Source organism: Empidonax traillii, unplaced genomic scaffold, assembly GCF_003031625.1.
Source record: "Empidonax traillii isolate 1590-97213 ecotype Southwest subspecies unplaced genomic scaffold, ASM303162v1 scaffold257:size1394852, whole genome shotgun sequence".
NCBI lineage: Eukaryota > Metazoa > Chordata > Aves > Passeriformes > Tyrannidae > Empidonax > Empidonax traillii.
The window spans coordinates 173977-192390 of record NW_020955450.1 but is presented as its reverse complement, the minus strand read 5'-3'; the positions used below and the strand labels follow the sequence as shown (position 1 = coordinate 192390).

The window sequence follows — 18414 nt, the reverse complement described above, 5'->3', positions numbered from 1 at the left end:
GACCTGTGGGGGGGGATAGCAGTCTGACTTCCCTACGAAATCGGCGGTTTTCTCTCCGAAGACACTGGTTGGATGAGTATCCCCCGTCACCCCCCGCCGTCCCTCCGTCTGCGTCTTCACCGTGGCCCTGTCCCAGCAAGGACATCCCCTGAGAGCCCTCAGGCCGATAAACGGCTCACACTCCATCCTCATGCCCATGGACGCCCTAATGCTTCATGAAAGGGCAAAGACATTAAACCCTTGATCCATGGAGAAGGGCAGATTCGAATCATACAATCATAGAATGTTAAGGGGACCTTAAAGATCATCTAGTCCCAGCTCCGCTGCCATGAGCAGGGACACCTCCCATGAGACCAGCCTGCTCAGGGCTCCATCCAGCCCAGCCGTGAACACTTCCAAGGATGGGGCATCCACAGCCTCCTTGGGCAAGTTGTTCCTGTGCCTCACCACCCTTACGGTGAAGAATTTCGTCCTAATATCTAACCTAAATTCCCCCTCTTTCAGTTTATACCCATTAGTTCTTGTCCTATCTCTACAGATACTGATGAAGAGTCCCTGTCTGGCTTCCCTGTGGGCCCTCTATAGAGTAAGCCAAAGAGAAAGAAGAACTTTCTTTTTTTCCCATTTTCCACGAGAACAGAAGTCCATTACATGTCCTGACTTAAATGCAATTTGTTATCTTCTCTCCTGTGTGTCACTTTTTGTGTGCAGTTATCTGAGGCGAAAAAAAGTTAACTACTGTTTCAGCTTTTCTGAGTTATTGTTTAATGCATCCATAGGGAAAATGTTCAGTTTCAGAATATGAGTTACAAAATAATCCTCCGGGAGAGGACCCATTGTCACAGTGTTCAAGTGTTGAAGCATAGGGGAGTGTTCAAGTCAATGTCAGATTTCAGAAGCTTCTGACTGCCTTTCCATGCTGAAACCAGTCCTTTTGGGGGGAGTGGGAGTAGGAGGAGGTGATGGAATAGGGGGTAGGTTTCCCATGCTTTTTGTTTTGAGGATCCCAATTTTTACAATGAGTGTCCTGATTGAAAGAATTCAGTTCCAGCTTTTGCCTGGATGCCCTTCTAGCTTCTCTGTTTTCCAGCCCAGACTTTGCAGAAGGGTTCCATGTGAAAAGCAAAGTTGGACATAAAAGTTTATGGAACGGAACTTTTCCCAGGTCTTACAACTTCTTTTAAGGGTGCAAAATTGTCACAGAAGCAAAGTGCTACTCACAGCTGGGATCTTTCTATTCTCTTCCCCTCATGACAGATAATTAGAAAAATGGTTAGACAGAGTAAGTCTCACACAGTTGGGCAGCCTGTAATACTGAGTGAGGTGGCATGTGTGATGTCAAGGGAGAGTAGAGCTTAGGAGAATACAACAGAAGCTGACAAAAAACCCAGAAATTTAAAATGCTTTATATTTAACATTTTTAATACTTATTTTACAGTCTAAAATGAATTCAATTTAAAAAACAATAATGCCCTACCCATTGTTACCCACACAACAGAATTCATAGTAATGCTAGGGAGAAAATAATTCAAGTTCTTGCATTCATGATAATTCCAGTAAGTCATGTGGTCTACACAAATAAAAAACATTATAATGCTATTCTATAGAAATCCTACATTCCAAAGTTTTCAAGAAAATTCATGCTTTAAAAGTCTTTGCACTTCTATCATTAAATAACTGTACAGTGTGTATAAAAAAATCATTCAGATTATCACTCCTGGGAAATGTGAGTATATCCTACTACTGTAACTAAAAACTTGTATCACATAAGTTACTTGATGTAACTTTATATATAAAAAAGGAATTTTTAAAAGTAGTGTCCATACATCATGACAATGTGTCAAGTTCCTTTAACTCTGGTTACAAATTTTCATTTGAGACCTTATAGAGTTCTTTAAGCGTGTCAAACTTTGACCCCCACTCTTGGAGGCAATCATAATTTAGATCTTCATCATCACTAATGGAATCTAATGAACTAAGGCTCCCTGCTAGAGAGCATTGCCCTTCTAAGCAGTAAAAATGAATAGTGTCAGCTGGAAGACTCTTTAGTTCGTTGTCTGCATCCCGGACGATTTGAGAAACATATTCCTTTAAGTCTGGGATGCTGGTAGCAGCTGATGTTGATTGTTTTTGATGTGCACGTTTTGGGAATGAGTCTCTTTTTGGGCCACTTCGTGTCCTGGAGTGTGGAGCAGCTGCCCGCAAGGAGAAGTGGGGAATTTTATGGAGAGGTTTCTTCAGTTTATCTATATCATAAGCATTCTGGAAACAAAAAGAATGCAAACATCAGAGAGAAACAACTTAAAAGGAAACAGGTTCAGAAGAAATGTTTTGAAACACAAGGCAACACAATACTGGATTCTGTGAATTTTCTACAAGGTGAAGAAAAGAGAGGGTCTAGTTCAGAGGGTTTATGTCCAGAACATACCAAATTCCCTTGTATAATTATAGTGTTCAGCTAAAGCAACAAGCCTTCCACTTAAGAGTGCTTCAAGTTATTAAAAAAAAAAAAATCATGCCAATTTGATAATGACATTTAGTTAGCTAAAAAGAAAAGTGAGTAGAGGTTGGATTTGCAAAGACTGGATTGAAGCTGCGTCATACCTGGTCATGTTCTCCACCTCCTTCTTCATTATAATTTAAGACATTTTCTCTAACATCCTCCCAGCTTTCACGCTCTTCAGGAATGTGGTAAATTCCTCCTTTCCGAAATCCTGAACTTCCCCACTGACTCCACACTGTGTAGGAAACCAAGAGTGCTGGAAGAAATAAGAACATGTATTTGTTATATGACATATGAAAAAGTATGATGCATGATAAAAGTAGTTATATGATGCCTGAGATATTACAACAACTCTTAATTTGACAACCAAATTTGCAGGTAAGAAATGAGTAACTGTTAATATATAAATAACTTAAATTCATGAATGTAAAGATTAATCTATGTATATTACATCATAAACTTCATTAAAAGAGTACTTTACTTACCTAAAGGAATCCATTTAAATAGAAGGCATTTTGGCCAATCTCTGGCCTTTCACCAATCCTGAGTAAATAAGATACCCAAAGTAAGTAAACCACTGTTTTAATGAAGGTTACAAGTGTAATATAATCATGGAGCCTTCACTATTCTGAGGTGGGTGTGCAGTTTATCAATATGAACACACTTTCATGCTGTTATTAACTTTTCAGCCAAAGTGCACCTGAACCTGGACACAGTGGGAACATCTCCCTCTGCCTCACACTCTTAATGAGGTTTCCCTGTTAAGATCATGAACTTTCTGGAGGCAGATCTCTTCCTTCCTAATATATGAGGAGCAGGTACTATCTGTAGGTCCTGCCTATCAAAAATGTAAGGGCTCAGGACATGTGGGAGTTTCAAATGGATGTGACTGCACACAGAGTTGCATACAAAGATGGAAAGCTCTTACTAAAGAAGGATTCAAAATAAGTGCTTCTGAAAAGGAAAAGTCCTAAACTTGCTTGAACTAGCTTCAAAGGAAGTAATCTGTAACTATGTGCTCTTGGCTGTCTCTTAGCATCCTGAAATGAGCTTTCAACTGGTGGTCTCCAGGAAAGATGAAACACTCATCACAACATCCAAGGGTAAAGCAGACTTAATTTAATGGAACAAGGTATAAATAAAAAAGAAGGACAAAAGGTACATGATTTCCTACCTAGGAAGACAAGGAGGCACATGCTGATTGCCAGAATAGAGCCAGAGCTGAGTCCAACTGGTCTTGCAGCCTTCACCTGGCTAATTTCACACCATCTTCCCTTGTAACCTTCAGGGCACTGGCAGATAGTCTTATCTTGGGATTGAGCCACACAGGTACCCCCATTTCTACAGGTCCAGCGTCCACAAGCAGATGAGGTGCAGTGTCTGAGCCCTGTAAGGGTGTCAGTCACTTCTACTTTCCCAGCTGGGCACCTGAACAATCAAAGTAGGTGATATCTTTTAAGCAAGCAAAGCATCTGGAGCTGTACGTTGTTTTGTGCACAGTTTGTTACTGTTTCTTTAAAACAAATTTTAACTATTTTCAAGCAAACCACAAATCCTCACTGAGAGTATGAAATACATGTTCTTTCACAAGCAGACTGAAGAAAGGAGTGTCCCAAGGCACACTTCAAACCGTCTCATAGCCTCTTCTACTAAAGAATCACCAGGTGTCAGAAGTGCTAAATTTTGGCTGAATTCCAAGAATTCAAGTGCCTTCTTCTACCAGTCCTGCATATATTTTTGCTTGTGGGTTTTTAACAGAAATGCCTGTATTTTGATTTGCATATTTAAATAAATATTTTGAAATTTTTCTTTTAATAGTGTTTCTTTTTATAGTGTATCTTCTCCAAGAAGAAGATACTGTGTAAGATAACAGTTGTTGGGCTTTGGCTCTGACCTTGGGCAGTCAATTTTTGAATCTAATTTTGTGACAGTCTAATTTTGAAAGTCTCATTGTTTCATACAAATTGTGATTAACTTCAACTTCTTTACAGAAAATATATGTAAATATGTATTGTATTTACAATATAGACTTACATGTATAGAAAGATGTATCTGTTATATACATATATTTATACATTTATGTATAAGTTATATATGTAACTTTTATATTCATATATGTGTATACACACACACTCTCTATTATATACATTGTAAGAATATATTCATATTCTCATACAGAGGAGAGACCAAAGCTTTGCAATCCACCTTTTATCAAAGGACATTTCACTTTCTTGCTGGCCTGTGATCCTCTCACTATGAAAAAAATGATGGACTAAATAGGCTCCATATCAGACTTGCAGAAAAAAGTAAGTCTAGTCCATGATGGGAGATGAGACAGAGAGAAGGATTTTTCTTTGGAATGACCCTCTCTGGCCAGCAGCAACAGGTTGTTTTACTGTTAGAAGCAAGTTGCCTGGTCTGAAGTATAAAGACAGACCTTCCCAGCCATTCCCAGATGAAAACAAAAGCATAATGTACCGGCATTCATATTTTCTCCACAGGTCTACACAAAGGAAGGGGCTGTAACAGGGCTGGCTGCTGCAGGCACTGGAATGGCATCCCATGGTGACTCCTTGCCGCCTCAGAATTAAGCCAAACTCTGTGCTTCTGCCTTCCACCAGGAGTGGCTGACCATTCAGCTGGACATCACGCATACAACCTGCATCAAAGCAGAGCAGTATGCAGAGGAGTACATTAAGTTAGCTACTTTCTCACCTCAAGCCTCACCCCCAGCACATATGCAGGAGACCTTAGAGCATTGTAGAAAACTTAAAACATCTTTTTAAAAGATCCTTATACTCCTTATCTGCTTTGTTTTTTGGAAGTAGAGCTACAGAACATGTGTCTATGTGCTCTGGTCAGTCTAGAGATCGACAATACTTCTCCAGGACAGCTGCTTTGTACCAATGCAACAATTCAGTAGAACTGTGCTATGAACCAGAACAGCTCCACTTAATAAATCTATATTTAAGATATAATCTTAAAAGTGGGGCTGAATAAGAAGCAACAAAAAAAAAAAGCTGTCTTCTTGTTGAGTCACAATCTCAAGGCTTCAGCACCCCACTCCAGGAAATGGAGAGAGCATCGTGAATTGTCCTGCAACTCCTTCTCTTGTACCAGGAGGTGTTGTGTCTGTTCCTTAAACCCTTCCCAGGCAAAAAAGGAGTGAAGTTCACAGCATGAGTATGCTACCTGGGCCTTTGGCATGAGAAACCCTGGTCTAGTGGAAGGTGTCCCTGCTGTGGCACAGGCTTTGGAACTAGATGATCTTTAAGGTCTCTTCCAATTCAAACCATTCTATGATTCCATGAAATAAAAATCTGAAGAGATATTTTTGAATATTTACAGGCAATCTCAAATCTTCACTACAACCAGATACAATAGCAAATAGAGTTAAACGTTGGCTTTGACTTTCCTAGAAAAGAAGGGGCAAAATAATCTATATGGAAGTTGTTACCTGGGTTTTAGACTCTCCTATACACTCAAAGATGCCACTTTCGGGCTCTAATTCCCTCCTTTTAGGAATCTGTAATATCACTCACCTTGGAAATCGCTCTCTGAACGACTGGGAAGGCGGTTTCCTAGCACGATGCTTGCCCAATCCATTTCAAACCATTTATTCGTACCCAAGACAGAGGTGATTTCATGATCACCTCCACCACTGTTAACACGCAGGGTAAATTCATTGTTGTAGCGTTCCATAGTCAGAAGAACCCACTGGCCGTTGTTTATGTGCAATGTCTTCAGTCTCAGAGAGTGATTTTTGTCCCCCAAACTGAAGTTAACGCTAAAGAAACCCTCAATCACCTAGAGGAAAATGATAAAGACCTTTAACAACAGAAATACACTTTGAAATGTTATTACACAATCCCACCTCAAGAAATGGACCTGAGCTTTTAAAATGAAAATGGCACTCTTGTTGTTCAATGCTTTATTCCCAGATAAATGTTACCACAAGAAAACTGCACGTCCAGAAATTATTAGTTCCTTTCTTTACAGGCCAATCTTCCAACTCACATGAACCCTTTTATCAGTCTTCTCCTTGCCTGATATCTACCTCTAAGTCTTCCCGGCTGACCCTCCTGTTACAATTAGAATAATTAGTCTCTCTCTAGCTAACATAATCCAGACAGCTTTTTTCAACAGCAACAGAACTGTAGAGACAAGTTTTATGGGCAGGGGCAGAGAGAAGCAAAGGAAAATGGCAAGCAGGGCAAAACAGTCTTCCTCATCCACATTTATCATGTGCATTCACATGTACATTTTACAGCCAGTGAAATAACTAGAATTTATGTAATGAAAGAGTAATACTGAGAAGGGCAACACAAATAAGAGCAGTTACCCTCATATGGAAAATTCTTGCTCTTTATTACATTGCAGAAAAGGCACCCTTAATCAGAAACTACACCTTTTTCTCTTACTCCATGACAAATTAGGGGCACACAAAGAACAGCTTTTGGACTGCTCACCTCCAGTCGGATGTATCCGTTCCCATCTGCAGAGGCCAAGCTCAGAAGGGTGCTGTGGGAGATACGGGTGCGCACCATCAGCTGGATCCGAGTGCTACGGGTGCTGAGGATGCTTCTTGGCTCGTAATGGATCCAGCTGTCCCTTCCAAAAGCCCACTCTGGAAGAACTAAGCACAGCACACACAAAACCAAAGCGAAAATCTCAGAAACGATTGCTCCCTCAGATCTCTGCTCCTTCAGGATTAACCACTTCTGAATGTCAGAGTTTCAGTTCTTAAGAAATTTTGGCTACATAACCCCCCACGGCAAAAAGAATTAAGAGAAAAACAACAAATCAAGGATTCAGAATTTAGGCAGGAAAGGGACATTAGATACTGTCTCTAACATTCTGTCTGTTACAAGCTGTACATTCTACCCAGTCACTTCTACACTAGGCCCAATAAAGTGTTTTGTTTTTTTTTTTTAAATCTGTAACATATCTTCCAGTAAAGTAGCTCGTATTGATCTGAAGAAAAACACCAAACAAACCCCAACCAAACGAAAAAAGAGAATCAAATGTTTCTTTCAGTAGTTTAGTCCCGTGTTTAAAACCCTCAGTGTTAAAAAATACTCCCTTTACTTCTCCTTTCAGGTGGAACAAAAGAAAACCTCAGGGCAGGCACAGGCTTTTTTTAATTACAAAGAGAGATTAAGTTTATTACTTTTAAAGGGAAAATTCACTGAACTTAATTATTTCCTTATATCTCTGGGGAATCCAGGATCCAGTAGAGAGTCTGATGAAGTTCCACTTCTGTGGAAATCAAACGCTGCTAAACTACCCAGGCCCTGATGCTTCTACAGAGCAGGCACCTATTTTAATCTCACTACCTGACAGCAATCCTAAATCTGCTTGTTTTGGGCACAGCTTATCAAAAAAAAAAAAAAAAAGAAATTTCTTTTCACTACATAAAGAGAGAGCTCAGCTTAGTTACTAGAAAGGAGAAGCACTGGGTCACCAAAGCTCATCTGAGCTCAACGTCACCCAAGTAGAAATCTTAAGAGTGTCCAACTCATCCTGTGGCATTTAGTCTGGTTCCCAGGATATTAATATCAAATGACTGAGAAATTTAATTGCTGAACTCTCTTTTCCTTGCACTGTCTCTCCTCTCTCTTTCCTTTCTTGACGCATGTTTTCTTTTCTCCTGTAACTTATTCCCCTCCCATTATTCTTTTTGTTCTCTCTTGTTCACTATCTCTGCAGCTACAGGCTATAACTGATGAGCAGACAAGGGTTTTCTTGGGATGCTCCAGTGACTCTTGTCCCCAGCTGTCTGCTCCTTGCTGTGAGCATGGCTCAGCCATTCATAAAGCACCAGTTGCACACCAGCGTTTTGCAGCCCAATATATTAGAAGAAGCTGGAACCAACCAAAGTTTTCCCGATACACCAAGTTGTGACTTATGGATTTCAAGTAATTACTTGGTTTGTCCCACAGTAGTGAGAGGTAGAAGCCAATACAGCAGTTGGGCTTGTGAATCAGCATCCCAAGATAATGCAAAACAGAGTAAGATTTAAATATACCCAGATGTTTAAAAACCAGTATTATCTGTCTACAAAACATAATACAAACAGCTGAGCTGCATTAAGCAGTTCTGTGGTCATTATAAACACTTTGAACAGTCAATGCTCCAGGCCTAGACCATGCCAATTATAATTCCAGTCTTCACCCCACTGGACTGACAGAGCTTCTGCTGAGAAATTTACTGTCACACCGTTTAAGTCTTGTGTGCCAGATGGAGAAAGAAGAGAGGGTCTGGCTGCCTTCATAGAGTATTATCATTCCATATACAAGAAGGAAAGGTAAATGCACTGAGATGAAAGGATATCTATTAATCCCAATACCTTGTTTCAGTGCTAACTTGCAAGTGCTCCTGTCCAGCTCCTCACTGCTGCTCATCCTCACCTGTAGCTCACTCAAACTACAGGACTGAGGGGGCTAATTCTTTTTCATCAAAAGCCCCCAAAGTTATGGGACACTGGTGCTCATTACAGACTGTTATGATCAACCCCATCATCTGTACCTTGTAACTAGAGGGAGAATGCAGATACAGAGCAGGTGAAGTCTCAGTAAACACCTGTGACTCACTTCTGATTTCTCATGGGCTGATGAAAGTTTTAAGACAGGGGGGACAGAGCCAACTTCAAGTGTGTATCTACTGTCCCCTGAACATGGCTGAGGGCTAGTAGGAGTTAAATGATTTATTTCCTGAATTTTTGAACTGTGTTGAAATTTTGTACATTCTTACAATATCTCTGAGGTTTTCATTATCCACCACAGCATGCCTTTGTTCTCTGATACATATTTCATGCTGATTTTGTACAGGATAACATATTTGCTGCAGACAGCCTGATATTATGCCCCCACATGCCTCCACTTCGGTGGTCTAGGGGCATTGCTCAACTTGCTAATGCAATTATCACCATTTTATAGATGGAAAACTGGGCCTGATGATAACAAGAGGGTTATGTCCTCAGGTTTAACATGTTCATTAAAGTTCATTTTGTGATCAGCATGATCAGAGGAAGAAGGCACAATGCAGAATGTTTCACCCTTCACTACTGAGAAATAAGATGCTGTGATGAAAAGGACAAAACAATGTGTTTGACCACTTCCCTTCCCTGAAAAGCAAAGCAGCTCTCAACATGGCCCATGTTGAGAGATACTGACTGTAAAGATACCAACTGTGATGGTATCTCTATTCAACAAGAGTTTGAAGGATCTTTACATCTTTGCAGATCTAAATCATTCCAAGAGTACAGAAAGGTCTTATGATGCTACTCAGTTCAAAGTCATGGTAGCATAACTTTGAACATTAGAGCGGTATGTTTGATGCTGTTCCCACAGATCCTTGCCATGAATTTCTCCCTAGGACTTGCAGTACCTTTTTCACATGCTGGTCCAGCATATCCTGAGGAACAGTCACAGTGAAAGAAATCCCAACCACCAACACACTTGCCATGGGTGCCACAGGAGGCCATCCCATCACTCTGACACATTTCATCCGTAAGGACACAGCCAGGAACGCTGTTCAGGGACTCTGCAGGGTGCTCTAAATCATAGACCTGGAGAAGGTCAAAGAGAACCATCACGTCGGGTGCCTACAGTTAACAGCAGTAAACCCAAGAGTGATTTTTGTGGCCCTACCTTACTATCAACAATGACATTGCGTATGCAGCCTACAAATCCTCTGAAGTGCCTCTGTGAATCATGGTAAGGCAAAGTCTTCTTAACTCCACCCAATTGCAGGGGCTGATGGCCACTGAAGAGCCTACCCATGTTGAAGGGGAGAGAAAGAAAGAATTAGTGGCATGCAAAATACAGCAGCTTGGCTGATTTCACCCCCCCACCCCTGCCTTTTCCCTTAGCTCTTTTGAGCAGTTATGTTTCCAGTTTTTGTTGTTGATTGTTTTGGTTTTGGATTTTTACCTTTGAGATCCCACAATCTCTCCAGAGGCTTCACAGGCAGACAGATCCATTTGGGAGTTCTTAATGATGCTGTCATTGTCTCTAATGGAGACATTTACGCAGTGGTCAAGAATCATCTTCACTTCCTAGAAAAAGGCATTATTTAAAACAACTGTATCCAGAAACATGCATACATTTTAATGACACATTTTTTTTTCACTTAGTAGGTGGGAGAAGGGTAAGTAGCAATTACATCTCAGGAAATTTTACTGAAATAATAAGACACTCCACATACAAATCTGGAAGGTTATTGCACATTGCATATGGCTAAGGAGCCATCCAAAAGAAAAGGTCTGACTCTACCGTAACCATGCCAAGTCATTCACACAGTAGAGGGAATATAACATTTTCTTGGAATTTTCTGCCAAATCAGAACACAAAGAGACAATCTATCAGAGTAGAAAGTCTGCCAGGCTCCTATCCCAGATCCTGACATGCCCTTCAGCTTGTGTCATGTGGGAGAGGAATAGGGAGCCTAGCAGATGCCATCAGCAGTGTTATATTGGCAAGATATTCCCTGTACACTAACACATATCTATCTCCTTTGTGCTACATGTCTAAAGTCCCGTGGTGAGGCAGGGCTTTTCACTCAGAGAAATTAAGGATATCTCACTCAATCAGTCCAGGAAGCATTTAGCCCCTGGATTATCCCAACTTTGTTGTCTAAGCAGCAGGTAGGATCATTAAACCAAGGAAATAGCATGGCCAGTTTCATTAATGGATCAGACTTCTCCAGTCCTTGTTGTACTTCCCTACTTCAAGACTAAGGGGACATCCGAACTGGCAAACTTCTATCCCTGCTGTTTCAGAAGTGATGGAAGACCGATTGATAAAAGAGCTCTACAGAAGGGAGGAAGGATTTGGAAGGAATAACTGGGTACATGAATTAGTGCTTCCACAGGACTGCCCATATTTACACTTGCCTTTCCATCATTTATAATTTTAATATTGTGCCAGCGGCGATCTGCAACATTAACTTTTTGTGAGAGCTGCAGGAAAAGCTCACCAGAGCTGTGGCTCAGGGTCAGCGACGGGACACCATTGGAGATCTCTGCAAAGGAAAGACTGTCACTGAATACACATTAACCATGTTCTCACACTCATTTGAAACAACTGTTGCTGTTAGATTTTAGTTGGAAAAGTTCTTTAGACAGCTTTAAAAAAATCCAGCTTTTAACAGAGTGCCACAGGTATACAAGCTGGGTATACTGGTCACCTGTTCTGCATTCTCATTACAGAATCAGAGAATCACAGAATATGCTGAATTGGAAGGGACCCACAAAGATAATCCAGTCCAAATCCTGGCCCTGCACAGGACCATCCCCAAGAGTCACACCATGTGCCCGAGAGTGTTGTCCAAATGCTTCTTGAACTCTGTCAGCCTTGGTGCTGTGACCACTTCCCTGGGGAGCCTGTTCCAGCACCCAACCACCCTCTGGGTGAAGAAGCTTTTCCTCACATCCAACCTAATCCTCCCTTACACAACTTCAGGCCATTCCCTTGGGTCCTGTCACTGGTCATCACAGAGAAGAGATCAGTGCCTGTCTCTCAACTCCCCCTCACGAGGATGTTGTAAGTGCACTGAGGTCTCCCCTCAGTCTCCTCCAGGCTGAACACACCAAGTGACCTCAGCTGCTCCTCATATGGTTTCCCCTCGAGGCCCTTCACCATCCTTGTTGCCCTCCTTTGGATGTTCTCTAATGGCTTAATACCTTTCCTACATTGCAGTACGCAAAACTGCACACAATATTCAAGGTGAGGCCTCCCCATTGCAGAGCAGAGCGGGACAATCCCCTCCCTCAACCGGCTGGTGATGCTTTGCCTGATGCCCCCCCGGACAGGGTTGGCCTTCCTGGCTGCCAAGGCACTGCTGACTCATATTGACCAAAAATAACTTTCTGAACCTCTTTTGAAAAAAAAACCTTCTGTGAACTAAGTAGAATCTCACCTTCACACAAACACAAATAAATACTCTGTAAGGTGCTAACCTAAAGCAAGGAAGTCTTCCTGTTCTCCAGACTGCCCTTGTGCCACTGGTCCGTGGTACAACAGAAGGCCATCGGCGACATCAGTGATAAACTCTAAGGAGATGCGGCTCTCAAAGCAAAGCTGAAGAGGAGGGAACCAGGCATAACCATGACCTTTGAAGCTGTGTTTTGTCTGCTGGCAGTCTGGTCCATGGAAATTTGCAGCACATTTGCATCTGTTAATTAAAAAAATAAAAGCAAATATCCACCATCCAAGCAAAAGCTGTCAAGGGCTCTTCTGACAGCAGGACTCTTCACTTTAAACACGGGAGTCCACGTTGCCTAGGACACACCAAAGGTTATACACAAGCAACACTTCTATCAAAAAATGTTCCCTATTGACCTGCTCATACAAACAGAACTTAGCTTTAGTTCAAAATGATAATATGTCTGTGTTAGAATATTCTGTGAATAAACGATGGATCTGTTGTAATATAAAAAGCTCATGAAAACATCTTACCTCTTCAGCATAAAAAAGAAAAAGAAATCTGCTTTTCACTAGGCTTAGTTATCAGCTTGTTTGAAGACTTGATGATGCAAAGGGAAAGCAAAGGAATCCTGGAATACCGGGATGGAAGGGCCCCAAGTATCATCTGGTCCAATCTTTCTCGGCAAAAGAATGGTCTAGACAAGATTGCCCAGCACCCTGACAGCCAAATCTCAAAAGCGTGTAGTGTTGGGAAAACCACCACTTCCCTGGAGAGATTATTCTTATTGTTAAAAATTTGTTGCTTGTGTCCAATCAGAGTCTCACCAGGAAGAGTGTAGAAGGTAATATCAACTAGAAAAAGTGAGAATAGGTCTGACATCTTCACTCTTATTGAAAGCTACTTTCTAGTTTATTTCCTTTACACTATCAAAGATAGATGTTTGGGGTTCTTTCTTTAATACTCTGTGGATACTGTAGAAAAGAGTAGCCACAGCACAGCATGGCAATAACAAAACCTGTAGGTGGGAAAGCAAAGCAACAACAGAAATGGGCAGGAGGACAGGGAAGGAGATCAGCTGGTCTCTTTATTTCTTAGTTTCTGCTTCCCGTAGATTGCTGGTACCTACTGAGAGCAGAATGACAGTGGCAGGATGCAGGAGAAGATCACTCACAAAACTACTGAAAATGGAAAAGAAGCAAAAAAAACTTTGGAGTTGAGCAAGTGATGGGTGGCAGAGCCTACCATGGGTTTCTGGGAGCAAAATTTCCATAGTTGATTACATCTGAGCAGCAATGTCAGACTCAGAACTTTAGAATTGCAAGGGCTTCTGCAGCTTCAGTCTGAGCCCTGTCACCCCTATCAAGGGTGCTCTGAAAAGGCTGGCCAGCATTTTTGATTTCCTAACTTGGGATGATAATTTTTAAGTAAACATGCTTAAGGCTGCCTTCTGGAAGGGTACCAGGCTCATCATTTTTTTCATCTTTATCCTATATTATCTGTGAGATCTAATTTTTGGAGAAAAAAAATGAAGCAAGAAATGTGGGGAAGAGGTTATTAATTAAGTGGCATAAGAGATGTGATTAAAATGTTGAAGATAAAGCAGGCTGCACAAAATAAGAACATTTTGCAGGGTGGCATTAATGAACTGGTGCAGCCTGGAAACTTCCCAAGGTTTTCCTGGAGACTATGATGTACCTAAGTACATACCTGAAAGTAGAGATTCTTTTGCAAGACCTGTGCATGAAGTGTAACAGAAATCATATCTGCTACAGTGACAAGACACACAGTAATGCTTCTGGAAGCTTCCACTCATCCTCCTTACAGACTGAACTAGATGTGTTTTGTTTGCACACCAGACAAAGCTCTACCAACCTGTAGCCCAAATCAGTGTCCACGCATGTGCCACCATTGAGACAAGGGTTTGTCTGGTATGAGGAGCAGGAAAGATGAGGACTCTCCCGAGCTGCACAGCCACACACAGCATGACTCAGGACTGTCACAGACACCAGTGAAACACTCTCAGTTGTGGTTATGGTTGGTGCATGTTTCTGTTCATGCTTACTGCTGCATCCGCTGCTGTGAGTACAGTTTGCAGTCACGCATTCATCAATGCCAATCTGGGTGATATTTATATCCAAGATGCTTTCCAGCTGTGGAGAACAATTAGTTGCATTCATCTCACTTTTCCACAGAGAGGAAACTCACTAATGACACCAATGAAAAACAGAAGTCTTATTTATTTTCAAAACTGGTTGCCATGCCACTTCCTTCCAATCTCACCCTATCCAGCCAAAGGCAGCTCAGTCTGGCATCTGTTAAGGCCAAAGCCAGGGTGTAAGTCAACCACAGTGTGAGTATGCACTTAAGGGGCAAAAATACTCTCATATTCATTAGAGACTGAGTATATAAATTTCAGTCACTGATGGTTCTGATGGATTATTTACATAGCATCTGAGCTGTACTTTTTATTTGAATTTCAACCTTAAAAATACTGGGAGGGTGGACAGGCATTGGACAATGAAGAGATACCTTGTCTGGCAAGAATGAGTTGGTACAGAAGCATCGATTCTAAAGTTATTTCTAATTTCAGCCTCTGTGTACCAACAGATACAATTCCAACAGAGTGAGTCATTTAACTCATATCATGCTGTTTTGTTTTTTGGTTTTTTTTTTTTGCAAGAGAGGCAGAAACTTTACTAAATTGTCAACACACATTTCCAACCTGGTTTTCCACTGGAGAATACCTCCTTTATTGCTTTGCCCTCTTAGCTTAGAAAGTTGAAACTTCTGAGCCGTTTGTGAGTTTCAACTACAAAACATTTCCATGTAGAGGACCGAATATTGAAACATTAGGACACTGTGTAGAAAGGCAACAGCCAAAACCATCCTTTTTACAGAATTTTACAGTCTTTTCAATAGGAAAAACATGATCACAATCCTAAAAGCTTGTTGTGTTTGGGTGACTTATTATGTGTTTACAGGCTGGCTTTGAAAACATTCATATTTGAAACTTTTAGGATACTGCTAGAGGACTGATTGACTTTCCTGATTAAAATGATCTATTTTTCTCACACATTACTCCCTCAGTCGTTCTAAATGTGCACATTCACTGGCAATGGATATTATCTGAATAGACACAAGGAGAAGATACTGTGGTTTCATATACAGGAAGGACACTTACCCATGCTCTGGAGGCTGCTACATTGCCATTGAGTTTTTCTGCTTTATAATAAGGTGGACCATAAACAGCAAACCAAACATCAATCCCTTGGGTTGGACTTGGACTATTTAATACACTGAAAATGTGAACGTTTTCCAATTGGACTGACAGAATTTCTGAAAGCAGCTGCTTCATCTGGTAGTATTTACTCTGTTTTTCAGGGGATTGGGATATAAACTCCTCTGCTGTGATACCTGTAACAGAAGTTGAAAGCCTGAAATACATGTATCTTGCAACGGTTGTAGCAATGGAAGAGAGGAGCACCACAGAATGTCACAAAAAATGGACTCAACTGCAAATTCAGGAGTACTTTCACTGTTAGGCTCTGAAATTTTCCATGCTGGCTTCTGCTAAGTGTGTATGTTCTGAAACTTTTTTGATTTATATTAATTTTTTCTTTTTTTTTTTTCTTTTTTTAAATCAGAATTATGTTTAAGAAGATTTTACTTTTCCACAAAAGTTGGAACAATTTGTTGTACTTCAGGCACTAGTTCAAATAGATTTTCTTCTGAAATTTTTTGTCTGTTTTGTTAAAAAGTTGGTGTAGAAATCAGACAAGCTTTTTCTTGCTGTCTTTTTTCTCCATAGATGTTCCTACCCATGCAGCATCAGACAACTATTCCAATAAGCATGCATTTTCAAACCATTACCTAGAAAATTATTAACTCTCACTCCATGTCTAGAAGCATTAGAATTCTAAGTATCATAGCAATAAAATTAAAAAAGTAGATTTCAATACTACGATCTTACCATACTTGAGCACATTGCTTACCTTTTATTCTTACAGAACCAGCATTATGGAGGGCATCATCTTTGATTTCCTTCACTATAACCTTTACAGTTGAGATAACATCTGGCCAGACACCATCAATGACTCTAACTCTTATGTTGTATGTTCCTGGTGGGGTTCCTTCTTTAATAGTCAGCAAACCTGAGTTATCATTAAGGATAAAGTACCTGTAATAAGAGTTAAGCCAAGGAACAAGCTATGAGAAGTTCAAAAACTAGTATACTAATTATCATCACTGATGTTTTTTTCTAATTCAACAAGGCCAAGTACTGGGTCCTGCACTTTGGCCACAACAAGCCATGGATAGAGGAATCTGGAAGTTATTGGGTATTTTTTCTGTAGTGGCTCACTGATACATATTATGAGTATGACTGAATAGGAATTTAGAATAGTGTTCTGGCCCATCAGGCAATGGGAAGCAGATTGGTTTAGCATGCAGCATTATTTACTGCAGCCTCACACTCAGAAGGGCTTTTGGAGATCTACACTCAAAAGTGTCTAACCAACAAAATGCTTTTGCACTCCTGATTTAAAAAAAAAAGGCAGTGTAAATACTTGTTACAATGGGGGGGGGGAAGACACAGGATGGGGCAAACTTTCTACACAACTCCCATTTTTCACTCCAAATACCTTGATGTTTTCCCTTCAAATTGGTAGATTTTGTGATCCCAGTCATCAGCGTCAGGGGCACGGACCTGGCCCAGTACAGTCGTGGGGAGAATACCTAAGACAACATAGCATGTAAGTGGCACAGACTTTTCATGTGTACACAAGCAGGCTGGTCATTTAAGTTTTACTTTAGCCTGAAATCTAAGACCTCTACAAAAATATCTGTGATAGTCCCAGGAGATGTGTGCCAGTTTGCCAATGCCTCATGGTTCCCCGCTGATTGAATGTTTGCTGTACGGCTACATAGATTTAATTCTACAGGTGGCTGCAATGAAAAGCAATAGGAAAAAAAGAAAAGAAAATCCACCTCTAGGAATTTTCATTGGTTTATCTGCAGTATCCAACCAACTTACAAAGTGGCTTAGACAGGGATTGGTGTTCAGCAGAATAAACAACCAAAATGCACACTGGGTTATAAAGGGCAAAATACAATGGCAATTTGGAGGAAATTACAGCAAACTCTACCTCTCTGGCAACTACGGCAACAATCACTGCATATTTTGCAGGATATAGTATACAGGATACCCTGGTGTTTGACTCCCACATTATATGAATGTAAGGTAGAACATAACAGTTGTTTTCTGACTCCATCTCTCCTTAATATTTTAATTAATCAATAATCTGAAGTCTTGAATAATCCTTCCCAGAAATTATTAGTATGGATGATTTTAACCTTTAAAGAGGCAACTAAAAGGGGATTCAGGATCAATGAAAAGGTTTGTTTAGGCCACAGACAGAGTTTCTCAGCAAACAGCAACCAGACTTGGTTTCCACTTCACATAAGCTGAATTTAAGAGTGATCACACAATGTTTGAGCACAAATAAGGGTCAACAGCATCCACTCAGAAGTTTCTAGTGAGTCCACAATAGACAATCTATTTAATGTGCTATCAAACCATAGGATACACCGTAGTGTAGAAGAGGAAGGAATGACCTGAACCAATATGGATGCAAGCATCCCAAAATCTTTTTACCTGTATGGTTTATTTTGCTCCTGGGCTTATTATGTGAGGAAACTGGATCACAAGAAAACTGCTAACTAATTGCCAAAGCAAGAAGGGAAAGATGTTTCTCTCACACTGCCTGCAGCCGGCATTCACAGAAAATTCCACCATAACAGCACTTGTCAGCTGAAGACTTAGATGAATATCTCAGGCAGTTTACATGTGAGTTCAGCTTAAGTGTATTCACTAAAACTCAATTCAGTCTGCAGGAGAAAAAAGGCTTAAGGAGGAGAAAGAAGGTTCTCAGCATTTACACTCATCTCTTTTCAGCAATATTATGTACTTTGGTCATTTTTTC

General features: G+C 40.7%; 1 protein-coding gene across 1 annotated transcript in view; it reads right to left on the bottom strand.

The window, feature by feature from the left end:
• Nucleotides 1–1396: 1396 nt before the first annotated feature.
• Nucleotides 1397–18414, bottom strand: part of LOC114060087 (neural-cadherin-like) — a 54948-nt gene continuing 37930 nt past the window's right edge. The window contains exons 19-33 of the mRNA XM_027889280.1: nt 17074–17167; nt 16426–16610; nt 15615–15847; nt 14306–14583; nt 12465–12679; nt 11400–11527; nt 10438–10562; nt 10156–10279; nt 9893–10073; nt 6973–7139; nt 6046–6310; nt 4982–5162; nt 3678–3931; nt 2605–2759; nt 1397–2262 (exon numbers count right to left, since the gene is read on the bottom strand). Coding sequence (XP_027745081.1) covers nt 1861–2262; nt 2605–2759; nt 3678–3931; nt 4982–5162; nt 6046–6310; nt 6973–7139; nt 9893–10073; nt 10156–10279; nt 10438–10562; nt 11400–11527; nt 12465–12679; nt 14306–14583; nt 15615–15847; nt 16426–16610; nt 17074–17167 — 2987 coding nt within the window. The 3' untranslated portion in view covers nt 1397–1860. The remainder of the gene's footprint in view (nt 2263–2604; nt 2760–3677; nt 3932–4981; nt 5163–6045; nt 6311–6972; nt 7140–9892; nt 10074–10155; nt 10280–10437; nt 10563–11399; nt 11528–12464; nt 12680–14305; nt 14584–15614; nt 15848–16425; nt 16611–17073; nt 17168–18414) is intronic.